The following is a 23199-nucleotide window of genomic DNA, read 5'->3' on the forward strand; positions in this document are numbered from 1 at the left end:
TTTGCCCCAGCTCACTTTGCTAATGTTCTGGATCTCATCTGTGGGGCCACTAAAACAAAACCAACATATAGAATCAACATGTATTGCCATGCATGAGGCTGTGCATTGCGTGCATGAATCACATGTCATTTTATACAAGTTCATCGTAACATTCACAGATACAGTCAAAAGCAAGTCAAGTAAAGTGACAAGTAAACAAGTCATCTGCACTGTTAATGCAGATACACAAACCAGCACAGTCACATTCACACTTTTATATCTCCTGGAGAGGATTTTGATTAAGGTCCCATTTCTAATACCTTGAAGGACTAAGTTAGTGCAGTTTGCATTTTAGCATTTCCTTCCCTAAACTGCTAAATGTAATTACATGTTAGATATCTCAACATAGTGATGTAAACAGTTCAGTTAACGCAATGGACTTCAATGCCCAGAAATCCTATACAGTTAAACATTTGAGCCGGCACAGAACTGCATTTCAACTGTAAAAGAAAGAGTATAATTTATATGAATGAATGAGAAAAACACCTTTTTTTAATTGCTGTTTTGATTTGATTGAAGTTTTGATTTGGCAATTTGTGCGGGTGCAAAATTTTCCTGCCAGGACACAGTTTGGAAAAGTTCTTAGTCTCAGTTATCTCCCAATTTGTGATTTGGGCATATGTATAAAAATCTGGCATTTCTTATGTGTACTAACATAAAATGCACTCATGTGTGATCTACATGTATTACTAACAGCAAACCTTCCAATTCCTCTTACAGTCTTACAGTTGCTTTTTTCTTCCCTGCTCCTCTTCTCTAAACAGGGCCCAGATGGATTACCAATGCCTGGATGCTGGCAGAAGGTAAGATGATTATATTCTGTCTTTAATATGACAGACTTCAATCACAGAACCGCAGTATGTGTAGAAAGTTCTCCTAAGATTTTGTTCACTCTGTGTCAGTTTTTTTTCATGTGGGTTTCTGCTTCTCTATGTCTGCATGGGTTTTCTGTCTCAATAGTAATACTGTTGTTTGTGAAAAATCTCACTCAGATTGTACAACTCTGTCATGAAACCAAATGAAAACGTCTTCATCTTCATGTCATTCTCTCTCCTGTGTTTTTCTTGCAGTGATCACTCTAACCTGAAACGCATGGAGTTTGTAAATAATGCTTCTTTTATGGTATTTATAGTTTTTTTTAATGGAAAAATAGTCTAAAAGAAACAAGAAGTCTATGTGTACGATGATACAAAAAGAGATAACCGTCCCAAGTTTCACGCCCTAAGCTGCTTCTACTCACATCGCCGTGTGGAAAAAAAACGTGTGTGTCTGCTCTCTCACATCCACGTCGTGGTGGAGTTCAGATCCTTGGCTGGCGGCAGAACTTGTCTCTTTAGTCTTTGCATGGCTCAGACTGGAGCGTCGCAGCCCGGCCAGATTCGCAGGGGTGAAAGGAAACGTGGGAGGAGGAGGAGGAAGTGAAGGCAGGGGATCTGGACTGGCTCTCTAACACCAAACGCTAGGTGTTTTGTGTTTCGTCTCAACAAGCTCACCACCCATTCATGCAGCACCATTTTCTAGAAGACTAAAAAAAAAAAAAAAAAAAACCAACAAAAAAAGACTGTGCCAAACAGAACATTGCACCCCTGACCCCTGCAAAAGCATGAGTAGTGTACTGAAACTATATTTATATGTGTTGTACATACATGTCACTGTTTTGTGGTTGCGTCATGGCTTCTGCAGAAAAAAAACAACAACACTAACATAAAAAAACAAAAAAAACAAAAAACAAACCCAGAGCTCTGAATTAGTAATTTTTGCTTTCCTTTAATCTTCCCAAGGGAGTCACGCCATGGCTGGTAGCCTGAAAATCCCCAGAAAGTAAAGCTGTTGGTTATTGTTGCTTTATTGTGGTGATGCCTGCAGAGGGTATGATATCAGCAGGTTTTCACCGTTGCACTCGTGGCTCAGCATCATCAGTGTGGTGCCCCCAACAGCCGCACACGTCTCCAGACAAGAGGGGAGAACTTGGCAGGCTCACTGCACCGACAGGAAAAACAAATCGGGCTCGCAAAGGATTTGAGAAAGGACAGGCCTGCTCGGGACCCCCCTTTTGAGCACGGGAATGGATTCTGCAGGAGAGTCGCTCATCGATCTCCATAGAGATCAGCTGGAGCATCTGCCTCTCCTGACAGGCAACGCTTTCAGGGTCTACTGAGAGCGTCAACAGAATGCAATCATATTTTTTTCTTTGTTTTATTTCTCTTTTTTTTTTTGCTCTCATTCTTAAACATTGTTTGTATTTTGTGTATAATAGCCTTTGGTGCCTCAAGCTTTTATTCATTCCTTTATCAGAAATGTACAACTTTATATCATATTTTTAATTATTGGAATGGTGTTTATTTCAGAAGGGTTAAGCTGTGTTTGAGAGTATTGAAAAGACACACATTGCGCACTGTTTTTCACATGACTTTTTACAGGATGTTGAAATAGCATTAGGTTATAGCTTCGCCCGAGCATACAGTAAGATTGTGTCCACCTTGACTGTACAGCCTCTGATCTAACTCGTGGTTTTGAAGAAGCTCATTGTACAGCACCGTAACAAATATGCTACTTGTTCATTCTGGACTTGTTGTATGGGATGTTGTTTGTACAGTGTTGTCAGTTCACTGCATGTACACAATTTATTACTTATGGATTTCTTAGATATTGAAAATAAGAATTGTTTTAGAGGAGCTGAACATCCAGCTTTGTTTCATGCAGGGTTTTGGGGGGGGGGGGGTTCATTCAGCTCTAACAAAGCAACAGTCAGATTTAGCTGAACACACAGTCACTGGTGTTTCAGATTAAGGCAGATTTTGTTGAATAGAACCGTCTCAGTTGCGTTACACTTCTAATGTATTGTCTTAAACATATAGAAAACATGCTAATACAGTGCCAGAAAAGCTAAATTTGATAGACACTGTTGAGTCAATTTCCATTAATAAACCACAAGCTAACTGGTGGCCAGTTATTTCACATTCCATATCAGATGGAGCAAAAATAAATGGAGCAGTAGGTCAGAGCTAGGTTTATTTTTTTCCACCACGGTTTATTCATCTTTTCACATTACTTATATTCATATAGCCTTCTGACATAGTGGGTGCTATGCAAGGTGATACTCGCAGTTCTTTTCTTCAACTTTAGGAATATGCATGAATGATTTACTGTAAGGGCAGAGGTGAAAAAAAAAACCAACAGTTTGTTGTGATGTAGCAGCAACCACAGGTGGACTCGAGAAGATTTATTCCCATATGGTTTCTGTTTGATTGTACAGTTCATCTCATCATTATAAAGAATGGATGCACATCTGTATAGATTATAATGGTGCTAACTGATCGTAGGTCATCATCAGCTCAGTTGATGTGCTCTACCAGTGGCAAGAACTACACAACAGGTTTCTTTATTGTTGTTGGGGTTTTATGTATGTAACAATTTAAAGTTTTTTTGTGCATATATTTGTGTATTTGTTTCAAGTATTTTAAGTGGTACATTATTTATTTTTCTATAATTTCTTAAATGAAGGCATTTTGGTTCTAAACAGCATTCCTTTCAGTTGTTTTGGCTTCTGATGTCAGTTTCCGCTGCGTCTCTGTTAATATGAAGAATTTTGGATCATACTAAGGCATGTTATGCAAATGATACAGTGTGAAGGAAGTTGGTCATTTTACAAATTACAGTGTGTATTCACTTCAGATTATAGGCCTTACCATGGAATACATCTGCTTTTATTTAATTTAGTGTGTCAGAAAGCTAACTACGACAGCAAAGTACTGATGGCCTGAATGTTGACAGGCCCAGCCAATGCAACCGTGTTAAATATCACAGCTTTTTCTCATGCTTTCTCTCTCTCTCGCTCTCTCTCTCTCTCTCTCTCTCTCTCTCTCTCTCTCTCTCTCTCCTCTTTGCATTGAATGTAGTTTGATATATGTATAGTGGATTATTAATGTACTGTTAAAATGTGTGCTCATTTGACAAGAAGTGCAATTTATACTTTGGTTAATGTGTGTAGCATCAAATGCAGCTGAAATATCACATAACTGTGATCTCTATAGCTCCATTTGTTCAGTCATGCTACCCTGTATACCACTACCTGGAAAGAAAATGTTTATTTACCAGAAGACAAAGAAACAAATATAAACGCGGACCTTTCATTAAATCTCAATTTAGATTGGTTTATTTTCGCTTCAGAACTGTCCCTTCTCTCGTGTTTTAAAGTGTTATTTCCATTACTTAATATTTACTATTTAGTTTTTTGCGATGTTTTTTATTTTTATTTTGTGTTTTGACGTCCAGCCTTTGTTACAGTATTTGTTCTCACAAGGTGCTGTATCTTTAGCATGTGCAGCTAATTTTTTTATTGATTTCTTTTTTTTATTTGATTGATTTTTTTGTTTGTTTGTTTGATTGTTGTGTTTCCTTGTTAAAGTTTCAGATTTAGTTTTATTCTGCTATTAGCAGAAGTGCCAAAAGATTTCAAACATTTATTTCCATGTCAGTATTAGCAGAGCTGGTGAGGAGCTCCAAAATGACTCACTCATATCTGTGTGACATCTGTGTATTAGTTATAGTTACAGAAATGCCCTTAATCAAGTTTTCCTCTGAAGAAACATTGCATACACATGTTAATCACTGTTTACTCATCAAAACCTTTCAGAATAAAAGTATTGGTTTAGGTTCATTGACTAAGTCACATCCTCAGTATTCCTCCGCATTTTGCTGAAGGACAACACGGTCTCCTATGAGTACTCGTCTCTGTCACTTCTATACCCCCCAATATACTGCAGCCTTACTAAAATAATTATATTCCCACATACTCTCCAAAATAAAACACTGTCTTGGTACAGAAGCAAAACTGCAAAACAAAATCCACATCATGGGTTTTTTTTTTTTTTTTTTTTAGTAACAACTGCAATTTTGGGTTGTGGTATTTGTTCAGTATATGTTCTGCATTTGTGTTACTCATTTTTTTACCCACTTGATTGACATTTCTTTGAAGATCCTTGTGTGTTCACACAATACTATATTTCAAGGTGACATTTCATATGACTGTACTGTTGGAGCCAAATAAACACAGTCTTTCAAATACGTCATACAATAGGTTTGCCTTTATTGGTGGTCATAAATACTGCACACAGTGACTTACGTTTGTACACAGAAAGCTTGTATTTTGAACCCTATACACATGCAAGTAGCCTATTGCAGAAAATGCTTTCATATTGTATTTGAATATATTAACAAACATGATAAAACAAATATAATTGATAAGATATATTAATGTCTATTAGTAATATATACTGGTACTACAAAACAGTCTTAGGGTAAATGCACCGAAATTCCAAAACTAATAGTACACAGTATGTATTTTTCAAACAGCTGCAGAACAGGTGTTGAAACAACCTGCAACCATCTCGACACGTGACTGTCCTCGAGACACCTGCACAAGAGTCACAGCTGTGAAACGGAAACGCCGCCTAGGTGGCAGCACGAGGGAACTGCGCGAGCCTCTTCTCTGTGTGTGGGTGTGTGTGTGTGTGTGTGTGTGTGTGTTTGTGTGTGTGTGTGTGTGTGTGTGTGTGTGTGTGTGTGTGTGTGTGTGTGTGTGTGTGTGTGTGTGTGTGTGTGTGTGTGTGTGTGTGTGTGTGTGTGTGTGTGTGTGTGTGTGTGTGTGTGTGTGTGTGTGTGTGTGTGTGTGTGTGTGTGTGTGTGTGTGTGTGTGTGTGTGTTTCTCATGCGCGCGCGCGCGTGAATATAAAGCAGCAGTTATTTCTGCCGGAGCACATGTGGTTCATCTCCCAGTCAGTGGGGAGGAAAGTACGCGTAGTTCTCCAGCTGGATAACGTCAGGATGTCTTTGGAAAGGTTTGAGAAAAAGAAGACGCTAGACTTGAGGAAGAAGCACATTGGGTAAGATAACTGACATATTACGCCACAAAATTTCCAATGAAGAAGACAGTCGTTAACTTAGCTTCTCCATAACTCTTTATTCTACTGAAAACAGTGTCCTCCTGTAAACTACATGAAAGTCTGTTATCCAGACTTTCTCTACAGACACAGTTATGGAATAGTCGAAATTTCAAAAATTTGTTCCACAACAAACCAAAAATTATTTAGATGATATATTTTTATTAGTACCTAGTACTAATAGTACCTAGTAGTTTAATGTTTGATTAGTTAATACATTGGCTGCTACGCAGTAAATTCATTCGTTTTTACTTGATATATCCTACTTTATCTGTAAGATCTAGCAATAGTTTGCTTGTGTGCACTGTACTGTTTTTTTTAATTATATTAATTATATTTATATGTGTATTTATCATTGTGTTACCACTATGCAACATAAAAACCAGAGAGAAGGGCACACTACACACATGCCAATGTTAATTGTAGGTCCTTTGCAGGCCATCCTGTAAGATTTTCTTCAGCCATGACCCTATCAAGATTGTGCAAGCCAAAGGCCAGTACATGTATGATGAAAAAGAGCAGAGCTACTTGGATTGCATCAACAATGTGGCTCATGGTAAACACTCATATGCACACACACACATGCACACATATGCTCTAAAATATGTAGCACATTAGGTTTCTTCACCTCCATGAAAAACTGAGAAATTTATGAACAAAATACACTTGTTTCTCCTCCTCGCAGGTAATTTGTGGTACACTGCCATTCAGCTTTACAGAGCTGTCATGTAATTTACACTTGATTTAAAATGACTAAAGCTGCACGACTTGCTAACTGAGGCAGGAATGCAAAACAGAACACCCTTTCATTTCAGCATATGATCTCGTTATATGCCTTTAATATCAGTTGTGGTGGTATATATTTTCTTTTCACCACAAATCAAAATCAGAATATTTAATGACTGTTTTTGGTTAACCCTAACCATGAGGACCAGTTCTAATCCTGTGTGCATCTTCTCTTCCGTTTCTCAGTGGGCCACTGTCACCCAGATGTGGTGAAGGCTGGAGCTCAGCAGATGGAACTACTTAACACCAACTCACGTTTCTTGCATGACAACCTTGTAGTCTATGCCCAGAGGCTGCAGGCCACACTGCCTGAAAAGCTGTCAGTGTGCTACTTTGTTAACTCTGGGTATGTCTGCATTTTCCGGCACTCCTCAAACAACAGAAACAACTTGAAAGAAGATAAGCCAGACTTGTTTTTAGGGTGTGGATTGGTGAGGGTTCTTACGGGCACAGTACAGATAATGAAAGAGTTACTGAGGTGGACTATCTAGGAGCAGTAAAGGTTGCTCTGAAGCACAATGCACTGTAAGTTGTAAAAAAAAAAAAAAAGGGTATAGTTCAAGCATGTATAGATATCAGGCTTACTGTTATCAAGGAAAAACAACTAATATTTTAAGATAGAAAAGACAGCTGTTACAGCTTTCTACTCATCTGGATTTTCAAGTCTGATATTGATACTAAATGAGAAACCTTAACAGCACATTGAAAGCTAAAAGTGAACGCCCTACATCAGTAACCATGGTTAGTGTCTAGACCTCCAAACAAAAGAAATATAGCATAAATTATTGCATATTGAGCATTTTTGGTTTTGACACAGACAGCAAGTCATCCAAACGGACCAGTCCGGCTGGTGGTTATTTATTCACACCACTTGCTGCAGTCGTGCAGTGTGAACGGAAATTATCTGATCTAGGGTAATAATGTTATACATAATGATCCATATATGCTCATGACCAGACAGTTTTAATTAGTCACAGGGTAATAAATGCTTTGATAGAAGTTATAAACCTGACAACACGAAGCAAAGGTTTTCAAAGGTCACCAGGCACCGGCACTTCCAAAATCACCTCCTATGCCCTTATGGAAAGTAAAACATGAAGCTGTGTCTGACGTGTGAGTGATATCCATGGCTTCACCTGTGTATTTTGTGGTGACTGAGTAACTCAAAGTAACCCTTGCCCCTTTGAACTTCAGTTCTGAGGCCAACGACCTGGCCCTTCGACTAGCATGGCAGTACAGTGGCCACAAAGACATCATCACGTTGGAGAAGTAAGTGCTCATTGTTCGAAAACACCTGGTGCCGTGCCAGACGAGCAAAATGAAAGTATGTAAGTAATAATGAGGTTAAAGTCCTTTTATTTAGTGATTTTCTATGTTACACTCATAGCTCTGTCACCATTTATCAATGTTTTAATAGTGATGTTAATTGTCCAGATTATATTGCAATTGAGAGAACTGACCGATGTGGTGCATGACCTGTGTTTTCTTTGTTTGCAGTGCGTACCACGGCCACGTCTCATCGCTCATTGACATCAGTCCGTATAAGTTCCACCAGCTGTCAGATGCTGAGCAGAATCAATTTGTCCATGTGGTGAGTGCTTTCTCTCTCCCCGTCTGCACACTATTAAAACACCATGACTCTACTTGCTGTACTGGGCTTTGGCAGGCTACGGAGTCCTCACACCTTGCACGCACGTGGACATCAGTGTGTATGTGTGGATAAAAATGGAGAGACAGTAAGAGACAGAAGTATGAAATACAAGTGCTTCTTTACGACAAAATTCAACAGGGCAAGATGTAACCAAAGTGCTTTTCAAGGGCGGTATTTTAGTGTTGGTGTCAGAGGCAAAGGTTTTAGCTTCTCTCTGAAAGCACTTCCTTAATCACAGAGGACAGAGATAGGAATGGCAAGAAAGCAGAAAGGCAGGTTATTATTAACCAAACAGCCCCATCCTACAGTGATGTGTAGAGGAGCATCTCAAAAAAAGCACCAGCAGCTACTGCACGACCGTGATAGTTTCTGTTCTTTTTAGTTGAAAAATGTGATGCACAGAACTACCTGCACAGTCCGTGCAGTTCTACCTAAACAGGATGTTTATGGCTTGGATCCACAGCAAATGTGCACCAACGTGCTGTCATAAAGTCAGCAGCGATGATGCAGATTCTTGTTCTACTTTCCCAGCACCTTTGTTGAATCTGTAGCATTAATAATCATATGCTGCAATGTCAGTATTCACTGTGTCTTGACACTTTTGTCATTATTTCAAAAGGACAAATTTGAAGGTGTTTTGCCACCATAAACTCATTTGAGAAAACCATGGAAACTCTGGAGTGAATGAAAACCTGTGACAGGAGAAGCTAAAAAAAATCTACTGTATGTCCAGAGCCCTCACTGCATTGTATTGTGTGATTCTGTGAATTCTGCCCTGTTCCTTCATCATCATCATTGGTGTAGTTTGACATGGCAACTTGAGGAATACCCAGCTCTAGTGTTACATGCCAAAGGCGGGGCAGGTCGCCCGCTTGCATATTTTATTCATGATCGTAGACGCTAAGGAATCAAGCTGCGTTTCAGATGCTGGTCATTGAGGTCTTTGCTCGCCTCTTCACAAAAAGATAATACAATTCTTGCTGTCATACATTAAGCTTCTAAAACAGCTATGTCTGTTCATCACATATGTTCACATAAATCTCCAGATGCACACAAGCCTGGGTGGACAAGTGTAGCCAAATGTTTCAACATATGGTGGACAGATCGGTTAGAGGAAGATCTGTTACTTTCATATGTGATTCATTTCATAGAACAACACATGAGAACAATCGAATACAGTGAGATCCAAAAGTCTGAAAGTGGTTTGAGACTTTTGGACCATACTGTACTCTGAGACAAATATTAGGCTGGTAACATTTTGCATTTAATTACGTAGAACGCTAAGTTACAACAAAAGTTTTGCATGTTCTAATCAAAATCGACCCAAAACAGCATCTTCTCCATTAGTAAAGGCCACGGAAAATATACTGTGTTACCATGGAAATGTACATACTGTATAATGATCCTAGACTGTTAAGGGTTTTCAAGAATTTAATGTACTTACCGTAACTGTTTATTAGCAGGAAAGGTGTGTAATTAGCTCCTCTGTTTCCCTCATGCAGTGCATTTTCAAGTGCATCAAAACTACAGTTAAATATCAGGACAATTTTACTCGAGCACTGACCCTTTTTAATGTTATTGGTCCATTTTTCATTGTGAATCCACTGCACAGTATAGGATTGGGATGCAGCCTTGTTTCTTTGAATCTGCTTTAGTAATCATCTCAAATTCTTGCCTCCTAAACAGGCCCCAAGCCCAGATGTGTACAGAGGCAAATACAGAGCAGACCATCCTGATCCTGCAACAGCATATGCAGATGAAGTCAAAGATATAATAAACAAAGTCCACAAGAAAGGAGGCAAGGTACGGTTTGTATCAGTATTGTTGTGTTATCAGATCACAAGGTCAACCTAATGTTGCAACGATAACCTCAGGAATGTGTTTATCATATGGCTACAGATTGCTTGGTTGTCTTTTTTTTTTTTTTAAGGATAATTCATTTTCTTTTGTAGGGAGAGGCCCTGGATAACAAAAAGTCTTATGCAGTGTTATAAAACTGGTATGCTAATGTGTTAGTGTGCGCATAGGATTGAGATTTCTACTGTACTACAGTTTGTGTTGCTTCATTTAATATCCCCAAACTGTGGTGTGGTCCTTCAAGTGCTTTTCAGACTAGAAAAAAACTAAAAAAATAGGAAAAGATTTTAAAGGTCAAATGTATTCAAGTATGACAGCAACATGGCAGTTTGTTATTTACATATATGTAAATATATATATATGTATATGTACACACACACACACACACACACACACAAATGTCCAATGGTAGTTTCCTTGTTACTCCCTTTTATTTATTATTTTTATTTCTGGGTGCTCATTTGATTTTCCACCTTTTCCTTTCCCCCCCTTTTCTCTCCTCTTTCACTTTTTCTCATAATTCTCAGGTTCAGGCCAAGGACTGTGTCTTTTAGGGTCAAATCCCAGATCACAAGAACATGTGTAGCGGACTCTCTGTGTCCAAACTTGTCGACCTTTAATCCAATGTTTAAAAGCACAACCCGAGGGTATGTCCATGCATCCAGTGGTGAGAGGGACGTGTTGTCAGCCCAGAGATCATACAGAATACATGAAGCAGTTTGTAATGGATGTTTGTGCAGATAAGCTTCTACAGGACGAAACCAGCATTTTCAAAAGGAGTATAGTAACACATGGAAAGATACATGTATGTTATTATATATTGCACCCTGCTGAGCTTATAAATTATACAACTGTGTACTTTTTTCAAGTGAATGCACTGCCAAGAAATTTTCATTTTTCGCTACAGTGATCTACGGTGACTTTCTGGCCAAGCATTGCACAAGTCAAAGATGCCAGGACTCCTCCTCTTTTCCACTTTATCAGTCTGGCTTCAGACTGATAGAACTGGTGTGTTTTTCTCTTGCACAGATTGCTGCTTTTATTGCTGAGTCACTGCAGAGTTGTGGTGGGCAGGTCATTCCCCCTGTGGGCTACTTCCAGCAAGTGGCAGAGTACGTACACAAGAGGCTGCAGAGATTCATTCATGTTCATACTTAGTGCCTCAAAGTAAAGTTTAGAAGTTTTTTACTATTCAGAATCAGCTTGCAAACACAAAATATGTTCAGGTGTCATTCTGAAAGGATTAATTGACTGCAAAGTATCTTCAACATGTACATGATTTTGAATCCTACAAAAAATGGAGTGCACACTGAAATGTACCAATTCTAGCAGGTGCACCAGAATGCGTTTGATGATTAATGTATTTAGAATAAGATAAGATGGCTATTGGCAACGCTACATTATAGACAAACTTGTTGTGTCTTGTACTGTTGTATTTATTTAAGTGTCTGATTACATGAGTGAATCCCTGAGTCTGCCTCCACACCCATGGATTTTCCTGCCCCTGCACAGACATGTCCGTAAGGCAGGTGGCGTTTTCATCGCCGATGAGGTCCAAGTGGGCTTTGGGCGTGTTGGCACCCACTTTTGGGCCTTCCAGCTTCAGGGAGAGGACTTTGTGCCCGACATTGTCACCATGGGAAAACCTATTGGCAACGGTCACCCCATGTCATGTGTGGTGACGACCAGAGAGGTGGCAGAGGCCTTCATGTCATCTGGAATGGAGTATTTCAATACAGTAAGAGCACAAGATTAAAATGTATAAGTTTGATGTAAGTAATACAATTAATTTTTTTTTTATGATTATTTAAAAGAATTATAAGAATTGGCAAATAACTGAGGCAGACAACAGAGGACACGTGATTTTTGCTTTGTCTCCCAAGTTGACCAGAAATGGCACTGACCTGACCTCATCCTTGACATAGAGTTCCAGTCCATATTTGCAAAGCGTATCAACACATCTGTTTTCCACATTATGAGTGAAAAAAAAAACATTCAAGCCAGATTTTTTTTTCATTGACAGTCTCAGATTACAGTTATTTCCTGTGAAAGAAAAATCTCTCTTGTCATACTGAATGTTGTTGCAGTTTGGATCTTTTCCAGTCACACAAAATACAGTAGTTGAGTATGTTTGAGAAAATTATTTGTCTTTTATCAGTCAAACACAAAAAAAACTATGATAATGGAAGTTTGTAATATATTTTATTTACTGCTTTGCGGTCCTGTTCTCAGCATATATAATCTCCCAATCATCCAGCAGCAGATTTCCTCGGTGGTGTGAACCTAACCTTGGTGTAAACTTTCCTCTCCGTGTGGGGTTTTTAATTTCTCAGTTTGGCGGTAACCCAGTGTCATGTGCCATCGGACTGGCCGTCCTGGATGTGATTGTGAAAGAGGATCTCCAGGGTAATGCACTGCGTGTGGGGCGATACCTGACCAATCTGCTGGAAAAGCAGAAAGAGAAGCATCCACTGGTCGGAGATATCAGGTAGGCAAAGACGCAGGCGCGCACACACGCACGGGTACAGTATGAGCAACAGCTGATTGGTTTTGTGTATATCCTGTAAAGCTGATCCCGAAGGCTGCTGATTATTTCTGACCAGAGTTTTTAATACCAGAACATTTTTAAATCGTGATCCTTTAAATCCTGGTCCGACATGTAATTCAGTAACTTGACAGTATTTCTGGCTTCAGCTGTTCTTCCGGTGAGGCATTGCACTGCACTCCCCAGACATTGTCAGTTAAACATTGTGGACAAGTCTGCAACATATTTACCTTGGACTCACGGTTGCCATTGTATTCTGAAGATAAATATTACAATGATAAAGTGGTTGATTTTTAACATAAAAGACTTCTCATGATGTCAGATCACTTCCTGTTCAAGTATATTATTTCTGCAACGTAAGCAGATGTGTATATGATTCATTAAATCAAATGGTGTCACATCATGCAGGGGTTGTGGCCTCTTTGTTGGGGTGGAGCTTGTGAGGGACAGGTCGAAGCTCACTCCTGCTACAGCAGAGGCTCAAGAAGTCATATATAAGTAAGTATAAGTGTGAGAAAGAGCTCAGATTAAAGTTGGATATCTTGTTGGTCATCAAAAAAGTACCATTCTCTGTCCTCTGGTGAAAACTGCAACCATAGCTTTGAAAAACACCAATCTCATATCTCACAGAGGGCTTATCATATAATAAAGTGAGATAGTTAAAAACTGCATCACACACACTTTTGTGTGTAACATATGAGAGTGAGAGCTCATTACAGCCTCCTCCTCTTAATCTATTAATGATATTTCAATTACACAAGCCCTTTCATATGCAGCCTTTGAAATCAATATGCTGCATATTACGCCATTTGTAATTATTATCATGACCTCAAACGATCTCAGTTGAACTTTATAATTACTAATTGATCAGTTCTTCCGGTCTGGTATTAATGAAATCACAACAGTGGGTCCCCTGCATTATGCATTCAAAAATAGACATAATAATAAAAGAAAGAGACACCATTCACAAAAAGAATTACCTCAAGATTTTACAGAATATTATTATAACAGAACTCCCATCTTAGTATGACAGATAATGCTGATTTATCGATACCTGACATTTGATTAAGGCAAAATATCAACTCAAAAAAAGCAGGGAAAGCACAGGTGTAATCAATATCACTTATTAAGGATGCCTCCATTGAGGTGTGCCTGCCGCTGTGCTGTCACGGCTCACTGGACAGAACAGAGCTATCGTTAGTGTCATTAGTTCCACCTGTGCTTTTCCTGCTATGACAAAATATCTGCTGGGAAAAGGGGCATTTTAAGTTACTCAGCTTCTTTATTTAAACTTGTACACAGCTATAGAGTGCAAAATAATTTATATTTTGTGCCAGGCTAAAGGAACAGCACATCCTTCTTAGTGCTGACGGACCACATCGCAATGTGCTCAAATTTAAACCCCCCATGTGCTTCACTACGGAGGATGCTGACCTGGTGGTGGAGAAAATCGACCACATTCTCACAGGTACTTAACATTTCCCTTTTCGTTTTTTGTTGCTAGTCATCTTTCTGGCTTGTACATTATTTAAAAAGACCGAGGTGTGTAATCGTAGCCTACTATCGCTGAAAGAGCTCTTAATCATGTGTGTTATTGTGTCTGTGTTTCCAGAACTTGAGAAGGCATTAGGCTTGAAGTTGCCCAACATGGTGAATCCAGAGAATGAATGCAGTAAAAGAAAGGTAGGTGTGACTTTGCTGCACATCAAAACAGACTTTCTCTCCTGTCCCATAGAGTAGCCTATGCTGGTTTTTTTTTTGTTTGCGGGGGGGCATCTATCAAGTATTATCACATCTTTGCATGCGGATAGAACCTACCAAAAAGTACAAAAGAGCTCTCTAAATTTCCAAATTTTATCAGCTTCATTGATTTTTAATCTCAACTTTATCTGTTCACGATTGTATCTCAAGCTGCCGACTGATGAAAATGGACACCAGTATCACAGTGGTTTAGTACAGAACAGAGGAAGCAGTCAACAAACCAAACGCCTCAAGACATAAAGCTTCTTGTGAACTCAACACTGTATCTTTTACATAGTTAAAGAACTGATAAAAGAAATACATTTTGGGGGTAGCAGAATTCTGGGGAAAAAGTGCCTTAGCATTTAACCGAATGATGTTAATAATGATGTTAATAATGTACTGTATGTCTATGAGATTGCAGTGTCTTCTCAGGTATTATTTTTAATTAAACAAAGGAATGAAGCCACTTGTTTAGCATAGCATGTCTAATATAATTTTACTTTGCAAAAACTTTCCTTAATTGTGCAAGTTACTATACTACATGAGGTGTTTTTTGTTTTGATTTTTGCCAATATTCACATGGCCATGATTATCAGGGAATTATGGTTTTACTAAATCAAAATGTATATATGTATATGAAACATGCAATGGTGTCTCAATGTGGCTTTTGCATTAAAATACAGCTTTACTTACTGAACACTGATTGCTGTTTTTGAAAGTCTGGAATATCTGTATAGACCATTACACGTTCTGTGGTGAATCAGTCACTCTGTATTAAATAAAATACTGTATGTGAAACTTCATTGATCCACAGGGGAAATTGTAACCCTGACTTCTGCTTTCTAGGAGAGTCAGCTTGACTGAGTGCATGTGGAATATACTTGAAAGTGAAAACTAGCCATTCTACTCTGCCTCAGCCAAACAAACATGGACTCTGTTTGACAAGTCTGCATTTATTTACCAAAGCTCCCATGTTCTTTCTTAACGGCCGTTTCCGTGCTGCCCACAGAAAAATAAATGTGAAATCTGTCTGTCTTTAGTGTTCATGAAAGATCATGGTCTTCTTTAGTCTCAGGAGGTTCAGGATTAGCCAAAGTCTGAGGCTATTCTCCAGAATGTGGAGGGGAGCTGACAAGAGGCAAGTGACCCACTCAACAAATTCAGGGGAGGAAGTGCCACCCAAAACACTCTACTCTAATTTTAATGTCTGAGTTATTTATTTATTTTTCTTTACTTTTTTCATTGAAGGTTTGTACTTGCATGAAAAATATAGGAAACTGAATACCTTGTACATAAATCCAAAAGCCACTGATAATAATATGATGAGATTATTTTCCACTGCAGAAGAGAAGTGCAGCTGTGGCAGCTTCAGTAATGATGAATAGTTTTAGTATTAGAAAGACTTCAAACAAAACTTTTTGGATATACTATTTAGGCTCCAGACAGTCTGTGGATTTAAATGTGTATTTTGACAGGAACAATGGACTTGATGTATTTGAGGCCTGCAGATACTGCACGTTATAATTGCTTTCCTGGTGGCTGTGTAATATTTCCCTTTCAATATTATCACATCGATATGATGTTATTCACTTACTACAATTTGCCATTAGCTTTCTGCATTGCTCAATACTAAATTTTGTGATATGTGGTGCTTCTGCTGAACAGCATTTGAATCTACAGCTGTGAACTGCATTTCCCATGTGTACTTGCACGGCAGAGCACAGGTGCATGAGCCCTGGATTTCCTTTTTGCTTTAATGAAGGTCTAGTGTCCATATTTGGACTTAAATGCATTAAGCCTTGTTTTTCCTCATACTCGTCTGTTTGGCCCTCGAGAACCTCATGAGTGGGAGGAACTTCATAGAAGGAATGAGTAATGTCTTCCTCTCGAGCAGTATATAAAACTGCCTCGGATGATTTGTAGCATTATCTGGAAACAGAATGCAAATAACATGAATAATGGTTCCCAGAGCTATCTCTTATTAAGGTATTGAGCCATTTTATACTGTTTTTTTTAATGTCTATCGCCACAGCCAGAAAACTAATTTTTTTTTTTTATCATTCACAATAGAGAAGGATACCCCCCCACACCCCACCTCCTTGAGGTACAGGTTTAAGAGGTGCCACGTCCCATTACCTTTTGTCATCAGATGGTGTTTTTTACTGCATGCAGTGCTGAGCCATATAGTAACTATGCAGTGGATCTGAATTCAAAATTTTAAATGAAAAAGGCAGACTAGAGAAGTCCAGTCATTTCTAATGTGAACTTTGAACAACCCTAAAATCTGTGGCATTCACTTAAAACACAGTAATCATAAGAACCCAGTAAGTTCTGCACTCAGGACTAATATCTATGAATGATTTAGCTCTATAAAACATTGGTATGAAAAAGCTGAGATGTTGAGGCTCTCTCTTTCCAATGTGGACTTGGTGGATCTATGACACCACCTCCTGGACAACAATATACATTGCTTATGTGGAGTCCACATTTCCCGAATACTGCTTATGCAAGGAGGCCATAGAACAAATTAACTATATCCCCTACAACAGCTGGAGTCATGTTACTCCTTGCCCAGTTTAGTTCTTGTTACATGTAGTTAGACCTGTTAAATGGATGCTAAAAATGTTTGATAAATTACAACAAAGAGCTCTGAAAAGGAAGATTTATTTCACAACCTTGTACAAAAATGCAACTGTGGCAGGTTCAACAGGCTTTCTCAATGACTCCTTACCAAAAACAAACAATTTTTCAGATTATTACACCCCCCCTACATGATTCACACAGTGCTAATTGTGATTTCAAAGCAATTACTCTATCCCCATAGTGTCCAGTAACTTCCTTTCATTTTTCTTCTCCAGTGTCAGACATATTTCACCCGGTGCAAAGTACTCAGTGAAGTGAAAATCATAAAAAATTCCTCCAGGTTCAGTATACTGAAAAATAGCTGACTTTGTGCAGTTTTCCTGGTTTTGTCAAGAAAACATGAGAAAATTAGTCATGATGATGTGCCAGTACCAGGGGTCCATGTGCCAAGGTCCACTAAAGAGACAAAGCATCTGTTACACTAATTTGTTTGGAACACTGGAGAAAAGAGGATGAAAGAAAGTCACTGAACACAAATGAGACACAGCCAGTTAGACTGTCAGTGCAGCCAGGTCTAATTTCTTCAGGGTCAGTGCTTTCAGTCCTTACTGGTTGTTGATTATAGTTTAACCATAATTTTGGCTGAAATCTTCTTACACCCACATATGGCATCTCTCCATCCAAATCTGTTTGTTAAAGTGGGCTGTCTGTCTCTTTAGCCCATGAGGTATCCTCTGAAAAGACAAAAGATAGATTTGTAAAGACGGTGACAATTTTCTAAGACAGACTGGTATGACTGAATGACAAATTTCATGTTTACACTTACGGCAGCTTCATGCGCATGAACACTCTGGCCATGAAGAAGCTGAGGAGGACACTGACAAAGCCAATGAAGAGCAACAGGAAGCGGTTGAGTTTGGGAATGTTTGGTGCATTGGAGCGGTCCAGGATTATAAAGCCCAGACCTCCCATCGTGAAGAGGAAACTGGAGGCCAGCCCTTCCATGATGTACTGGCCATTTACCCTGGAAAACAAATATGGCTGCATTACCTATGCTTTACTTGTACATCCCATGTTACTTTATCAGTTCTCTGCTTTAAGTGTGTTGAGATCTTGTAAATTGCTTAATCTGTTAATGATATGTTATGATTGTCATACCTGTATGCCAAAAAGGCAACTGGCCGCTGGTGTCCATGTTCATCAGTCATTGAACCCACACTGGGTGGCTCTACAATAACATCGTAGATGATACCTGTAGTGTGAACAAAATAGTTTGAATTAGCTATCAATCAGGCCATAACACAAATTTAAGTGCACTCAGTGTGCGAGCTCATTAAACAGCCAATTGATAATTTTAAAGACAACAAAACTACTAAACCTACTTTAGAAATTGATCTTAACTACTACTGATAGACAATATTCACTTTTGTGTGTCAACAAAGATGCATTCAGTTAGTGTCTGGTACTAGCTTAGCCGGAAAATTAGCCTCCCCTCTCCTATTTTATTTACGTGCATGCTTTCCCAAAGCTAATTTACAAATTCAACCAAAGCATACAATAACTGGCATTATTTCAGCAGGACATGAAAGAGCACTAACATTAAATTATATGCTGATAAATTTAGCTCTCGAACCAGCTAGCCGTCTGGCATAATTATTAGCTTAGCAGATTCATTTACCTCCTGTGATGAGAAAGTAGGACACAATAACGACCGCATACACAGTCATAGCAGACGGCATATGCAGCCATGACGGTTTCTTCAGCTTTATATTTGGACATTCAAGCACAGAAAACGGTATGCTGTATAAAGTCTCCATGGTTTGTGGAAATGGTGCCTATCACCACCGTACAGCTGCAGCCGCTGACTGAGTTCCGTCTGAGCAGCGACTTCGTTGACGTGTCCCGGAAGTACATGTTTTTTTTCTACAGTCTGTCGCTTCTAATGACGATTTTATTCATAGATTTTATTTGGCGATTTTAACGTGATGTTCCATTTTTAGCAAAATATTTCCCTGGTGTTTTATCTTAGCTTTAAGGTTGATGCTTGAACCTTTTAAATTTTGGTGCACAGCATTGGTATGGTCTGACTTGACGCAAAATTAAAGCGACAGTAATTAAGACAACACAGGTCAAATTTCAGAGGAAAAAAATTATAATTGATTGTAAATTTACCGTGTCTGCCCAAAACTGTAATGGGTTCTTCCCTGGCTAAAGCCCTATCCCTCAACCAAGTTCGGTGCCTGTCGGTTCAGTATTTTTTGTGTAATCCCACTGACAAATATATAGACACAGGTAATTAAATGTAAGAAAATAACACTTTAGTTTAACCTTGTAACTTCAGTCTTCACTTTGCTACATTCTAACTATGGCAGTCCTCAGTTTGAGTGACCACCTTGATGGGTTCCCAGTTTAACTTTATGATGAATTTTGACTTGGTCAAGTGTGGCACATATAAATGTCTCATAACACTGTTGATAAGGCGTCAATTGTCATTTGTCAGCAAGTAAAGTTAGGTTCAAGTAGCCTCTGATGTTCAGATGATTAATGACTATCTGCTTCACTGTGGGAAGTAACATTTACCATGTTGCTTTTGCACCAGGCTGTAGATTTAGCGAGTAGCTTATCCTAATGCAAAACACTGCATAAAATTTTGTTATAGGATGATGTATGAGAACTACACTTTAACTTGTATCTTAACATTCTGAAAAGCTACATTCAACACCATGTCCATTTAAAAAAAAAAAACACGACTTTTTAAATCAGTCATGCATCTTCAGAACTTGATGAAAGCTCTTGAATTTGATACAATTCAAAAGCCATACTGTGTTTGCCCTAATGTAAAGCTGAATTCAAGAAGTGCAACAATCATTTTGTTATAATCTTCAAATACCTGTCCATTTTCAACTTGCAGTTATGGTATTCAACTGCAATAGTCCCATTTTATGTGCAAGTTTTTCAAAGATAAAAATTAACCCAGTAACGTATACCAAGGCATCACAAATCACAGCAAGAAATGGATTTGTTTGTCATTTTTTATTGTGGCAATACAAATACACATTTTACTTAGATTTCTGGCTCTGTGCCTGTGCCTTGAGCACCTTGACGACGATCTTCTGCTCCTCAATCAAGAAAGCACGCTTGATCCTGAGGATTAAAGCAAAAGAGAAAGTTTAGACAAAATGCATCAAGCATTTAAAACTTGTATCAACAGCATCCCTGAACACTCAATTTGATTCCCTTTTCAATATAAAGTTTGTATGACTTCTGTCAATCTCAGCAAGGCAAAGACTTCATCTCCTGACTTCTCAGTTTGGGCCAGTTCATAAAAGGAAATACGTCGCTTACCTGTCACGCACACACTTGGCGCACATGGAGCCTCCGTAGGCCCTGCTGACGTGCTTCTTGGTCTTGGAGAGCCTCATCAGAACCTGAGGTCTAACAGCCCTAATCTGTAAAACAAAGAACACAGCCATGATGAGAACAAAGAAACACTGTCCCACACGTTCACAGCAGTGAAGCAATTTGATAGTCTGTATGCTGAAAAACAACCAGCTTCTGGATTGTAGGCCACTAAGCACTAAGGATAACTGACTGCTCTGCATTTGCAACAAATCACACAGTAGGAACTGTACAAGCAACTTGGAGGTTGTAGATTTAAGCAACCTGCCATGCCACTGAAAGAGATAGGCCTTCTGTCACCACAGGTAGTGACAAATGAATGCTCCATTTATTTATACAACCTGATAGTTCAATAACTGTGTGATGATTTCATACAATTCAGACAACTTCAGTGGAACCATATTTTTATACTATTATGTTCCTAGATAGACTGTACTGATCATATTTTGACTATGATCTTAAGAAAATATCTATTACTTTGATGTGCACTTTTGCTTTCAGGTGTATAATACTACTCTAACTTTGGGTGTAGAGATGGATCTTAATTCCTCATCCTCCTTATATTCTGATTTGACACCTAAGATTGTATACTTGTATGCAAGAACTAGAAGATGATGAATTCACATATTGAGGTGGGAGAACTTGTTCTTGTTCTCCACTGATCTTGGCAGTGCTTGTCTTGAGACCTCTCCCAGAGCCAATCTTTAATGCAACAGTATTTGACTGGATCGCAAACTGCCACACGTGGGTCCCTCCAGCCACTTGATTCACTCTTTTCAATTCATGTCACAACTCTTGTCAACTTTTCCCAATTTAATTCAAATCAATCCCTAAATTTCAGCTCATGTTCAGTAATTATAAATAACTTAAGTTTACTAAAAATCCCAGTACTGGGAGAATGACTGTTTCAATCAAAGGCGTGTGAACTAGAATTTCACCTAACATTACATTCAGCATCGAGAATCATAACTGTTGCCAAACGCCCATAATGCTAGCAAAGCATGAAGTAGTAAAATTTACTCCAGCTTATATCATTAATGATACAATGACAAAAATTCAAGGAAGCTACAGAAGACATCACATAGATCCTTCTATAAGGTTTGTGTCCATAATCTAGTTTGGAGGGTTCAAATCTTGCAAACAAAAGTTAAATGTTGATTCATCCGGTTCCATGTGCAAATGATCAACGACACTTCCATTTTACATCTTGCTTGACAGTTAATAGCAACTTCCCAGACAAATCAGAGGGACTGGGTCAAGACTGGAACAGCAATTCAAACAGCAACCAGTATCTTTACAGGTTGTGGCAGGGTCACCCATATTTTTGCACTAGATAGTTTTACTGGAGTTGTCATCTAAAAAGAACAACCATCATGTCATATCCAGCACTAGTAAAGCTGACTGATGCAGGTATTTAGGCAGAGCAGAAAAGCGACACACACCTCAAAAACACACCAATGCTATAGAGGCCTCACATCTACACCATGATGGGCAAAGCAAGGACCCTTCACCAAAACACAACGGTTATACTTACTCCACGCAGTCTTCCTGGGCAGATGCCACATGCTGACTTGGGGGCTTTGCCAACCTTCTTGGTGTACAGGTACACGATACGGTTACCAGGCGTCCGGGACCTGCAGGACAGCGCGGGAAACAAGGCAAAATGTGACAATTACACAGCTGGTTGATATTTTCAAATTGCAATGTTGTGTCCAACTTCACAAGCAGACAGCATAAGAGTTGCTAAAGAAAGCTCACTTACAGTCTGGTCTTGTTGGAGGCGGTGTTGTAGGACAACCTACGACGGTAAGTCAGGCGCTGCACCATCTTGAAGCTACAAACAGACAAAATACTCAGTTAAATTTGGAACATGATGCTCGGATGCTAACTCTGCTAGCCATGCTACCGATGTTACGGCTTGAGATGTTGGAGACTAGCCTCAATATAACTCATCAAAACATTGGCCAACTTTAGTTGCCCAACCGCGTTATTTCATGGCAATATTGTCTACAGTTTAACTGAGAGTTGAAAGACAACAACTATCAATTAGTCGTTAGCTACGGCCATTTTATTAGTCCTATCAGTATTTAGACACCGGCCTTTTAGAGTCCAAGGGACGGCATGTTTAAAATGTCCCACAAAACCCACTTACTACGGCAATTATCACATCATTGGAAACAAAGACTTGATATTAGTAGTGTCTTTCCTTTAAATAGAAAATATTTGACTCTAAAACCTAGGATTGCAGTGGATTATTAAACCATAATGTTTCGGAGGAAAGCAGGAGCCGCCATACCTGCTGTCGCCGTAACCGGAAGAGGAAGGAGCGAGGCGGATGATGGAGGTTAAAGTTCCTCCACTGCTACTCCTGCCTATTCTGCCCCCTGCTGGTGTTTGGCTTTTACTACACACCGATGCTGAGGTAAGTACATGCTACAAGCATGTATGTATTATAAGAACTTATAATGTATTATAAGAACTTATAATACATCATGGCTACAAGTTGTTAAGTAAAAACTAAGATTTATGAATTGCTCTTTAAGTTACTTTAGCCAACAACTTGCTTTAATTTTGAACTAAGAATTTCCTTACCAGGAGTTCAACAAAGACTATTTTATCTGAAATGTGACGAGTAAAGTATAAAAAGTGATATA

General features: G+C 38.9%; 3 protein-coding genes across 3 annotated transcripts; 1 reads left to right on the forward strand and 2 right to left on the reverse strand.

The window, feature by feature from the left end:
- Positions 1 to 5816: 5816 nt before the first annotated feature.
- Positions 5817 to 15356, forward strand: etnppl (ethanolamine-phosphate phospho-lyase). Its single transcript, XM_022758807.1, has 13 exons — positions 5817 to 5924; positions 6419 to 6537; positions 6954 to 7113; positions 7962 to 8036; positions 8265 to 8358; positions 10105 to 10221; positions 11305 to 11387; positions 11788 to 12013; positions 12609 to 12763; positions 13229 to 13318; positions 14158 to 14288; positions 14433 to 14503; positions 14732 to 15356. Exons 1-13 carry the CDS (start codon positions 5866 to 5868, stop codon positions 14819 to 14821), a joined length of 1470 nt encoding a protein of 489 aa, XP_022614528.1. The 5' UTR covers positions 5817 to 5865; the 3' UTR covers positions 14822 to 15356.
- Positions 15357 to 17210: 1854 nt separating this feature from the next.
- Positions 17211 to 19035, reverse strand: ostc (oligosaccharyltransferase complex non-catalytic subunit). The gene is made up of 4 exons (XM_022758791.1): positions 18825 to 19035; positions 18305 to 18398; positions 17973 to 18170; positions 17211 to 17880 (listed from the first exon to the last, which is right to left on the reverse strand). The coding sequence occupies exons 1-4, from the start codon at positions 18961 to 18963 to the stop codon at positions 17862 to 17864; spliced, it is 450 nt and encodes a 149-aa protein (XP_022614512.1). The 5' UTR covers positions 18964 to 19035; the 3' UTR covers positions 17211 to 17861.
- Positions 19036 to 20160: 1125 nt separating this feature from the next.
- On the reverse strand, positions 20161 to 22878 carry rpl34 (ribosomal protein L34). Its single transcript, XM_022758790.1, has 5 exons — positions 22842 to 22878; positions 22308 to 22379; positions 22080 to 22179; positions 20492 to 20595; positions 20161 to 20290 (listed from the first exon to the last, which is right to left on the reverse strand). Exons 2-5 carry the CDS (start codon positions 22370 to 22372, stop codon positions 20206 to 20208), a joined length of 354 nt encoding a protein of 117 aa, XP_022614511.1. The 5' UTR covers positions 22373 to 22379; positions 22842 to 22878; the 3' UTR covers positions 20161 to 20205.
- Between the last annotated feature and the right edge of the window lie 321 nt (positions 22879 to 23199).

This window comes from Seriola dumerili, unplaced genomic scaffold (assembly GCF_002260705.1).
Source record: "Seriola dumerili isolate Sdu_G_001 unplaced genomic scaffold, Sdu_1.0 BDQW01000309.1, whole genome shotgun sequence".
Classification (NCBI taxonomy): Eukaryota; Metazoa; Chordata; class Actinopteri; order Carangiformes; family Carangidae; genus Seriola; species Seriola dumerili.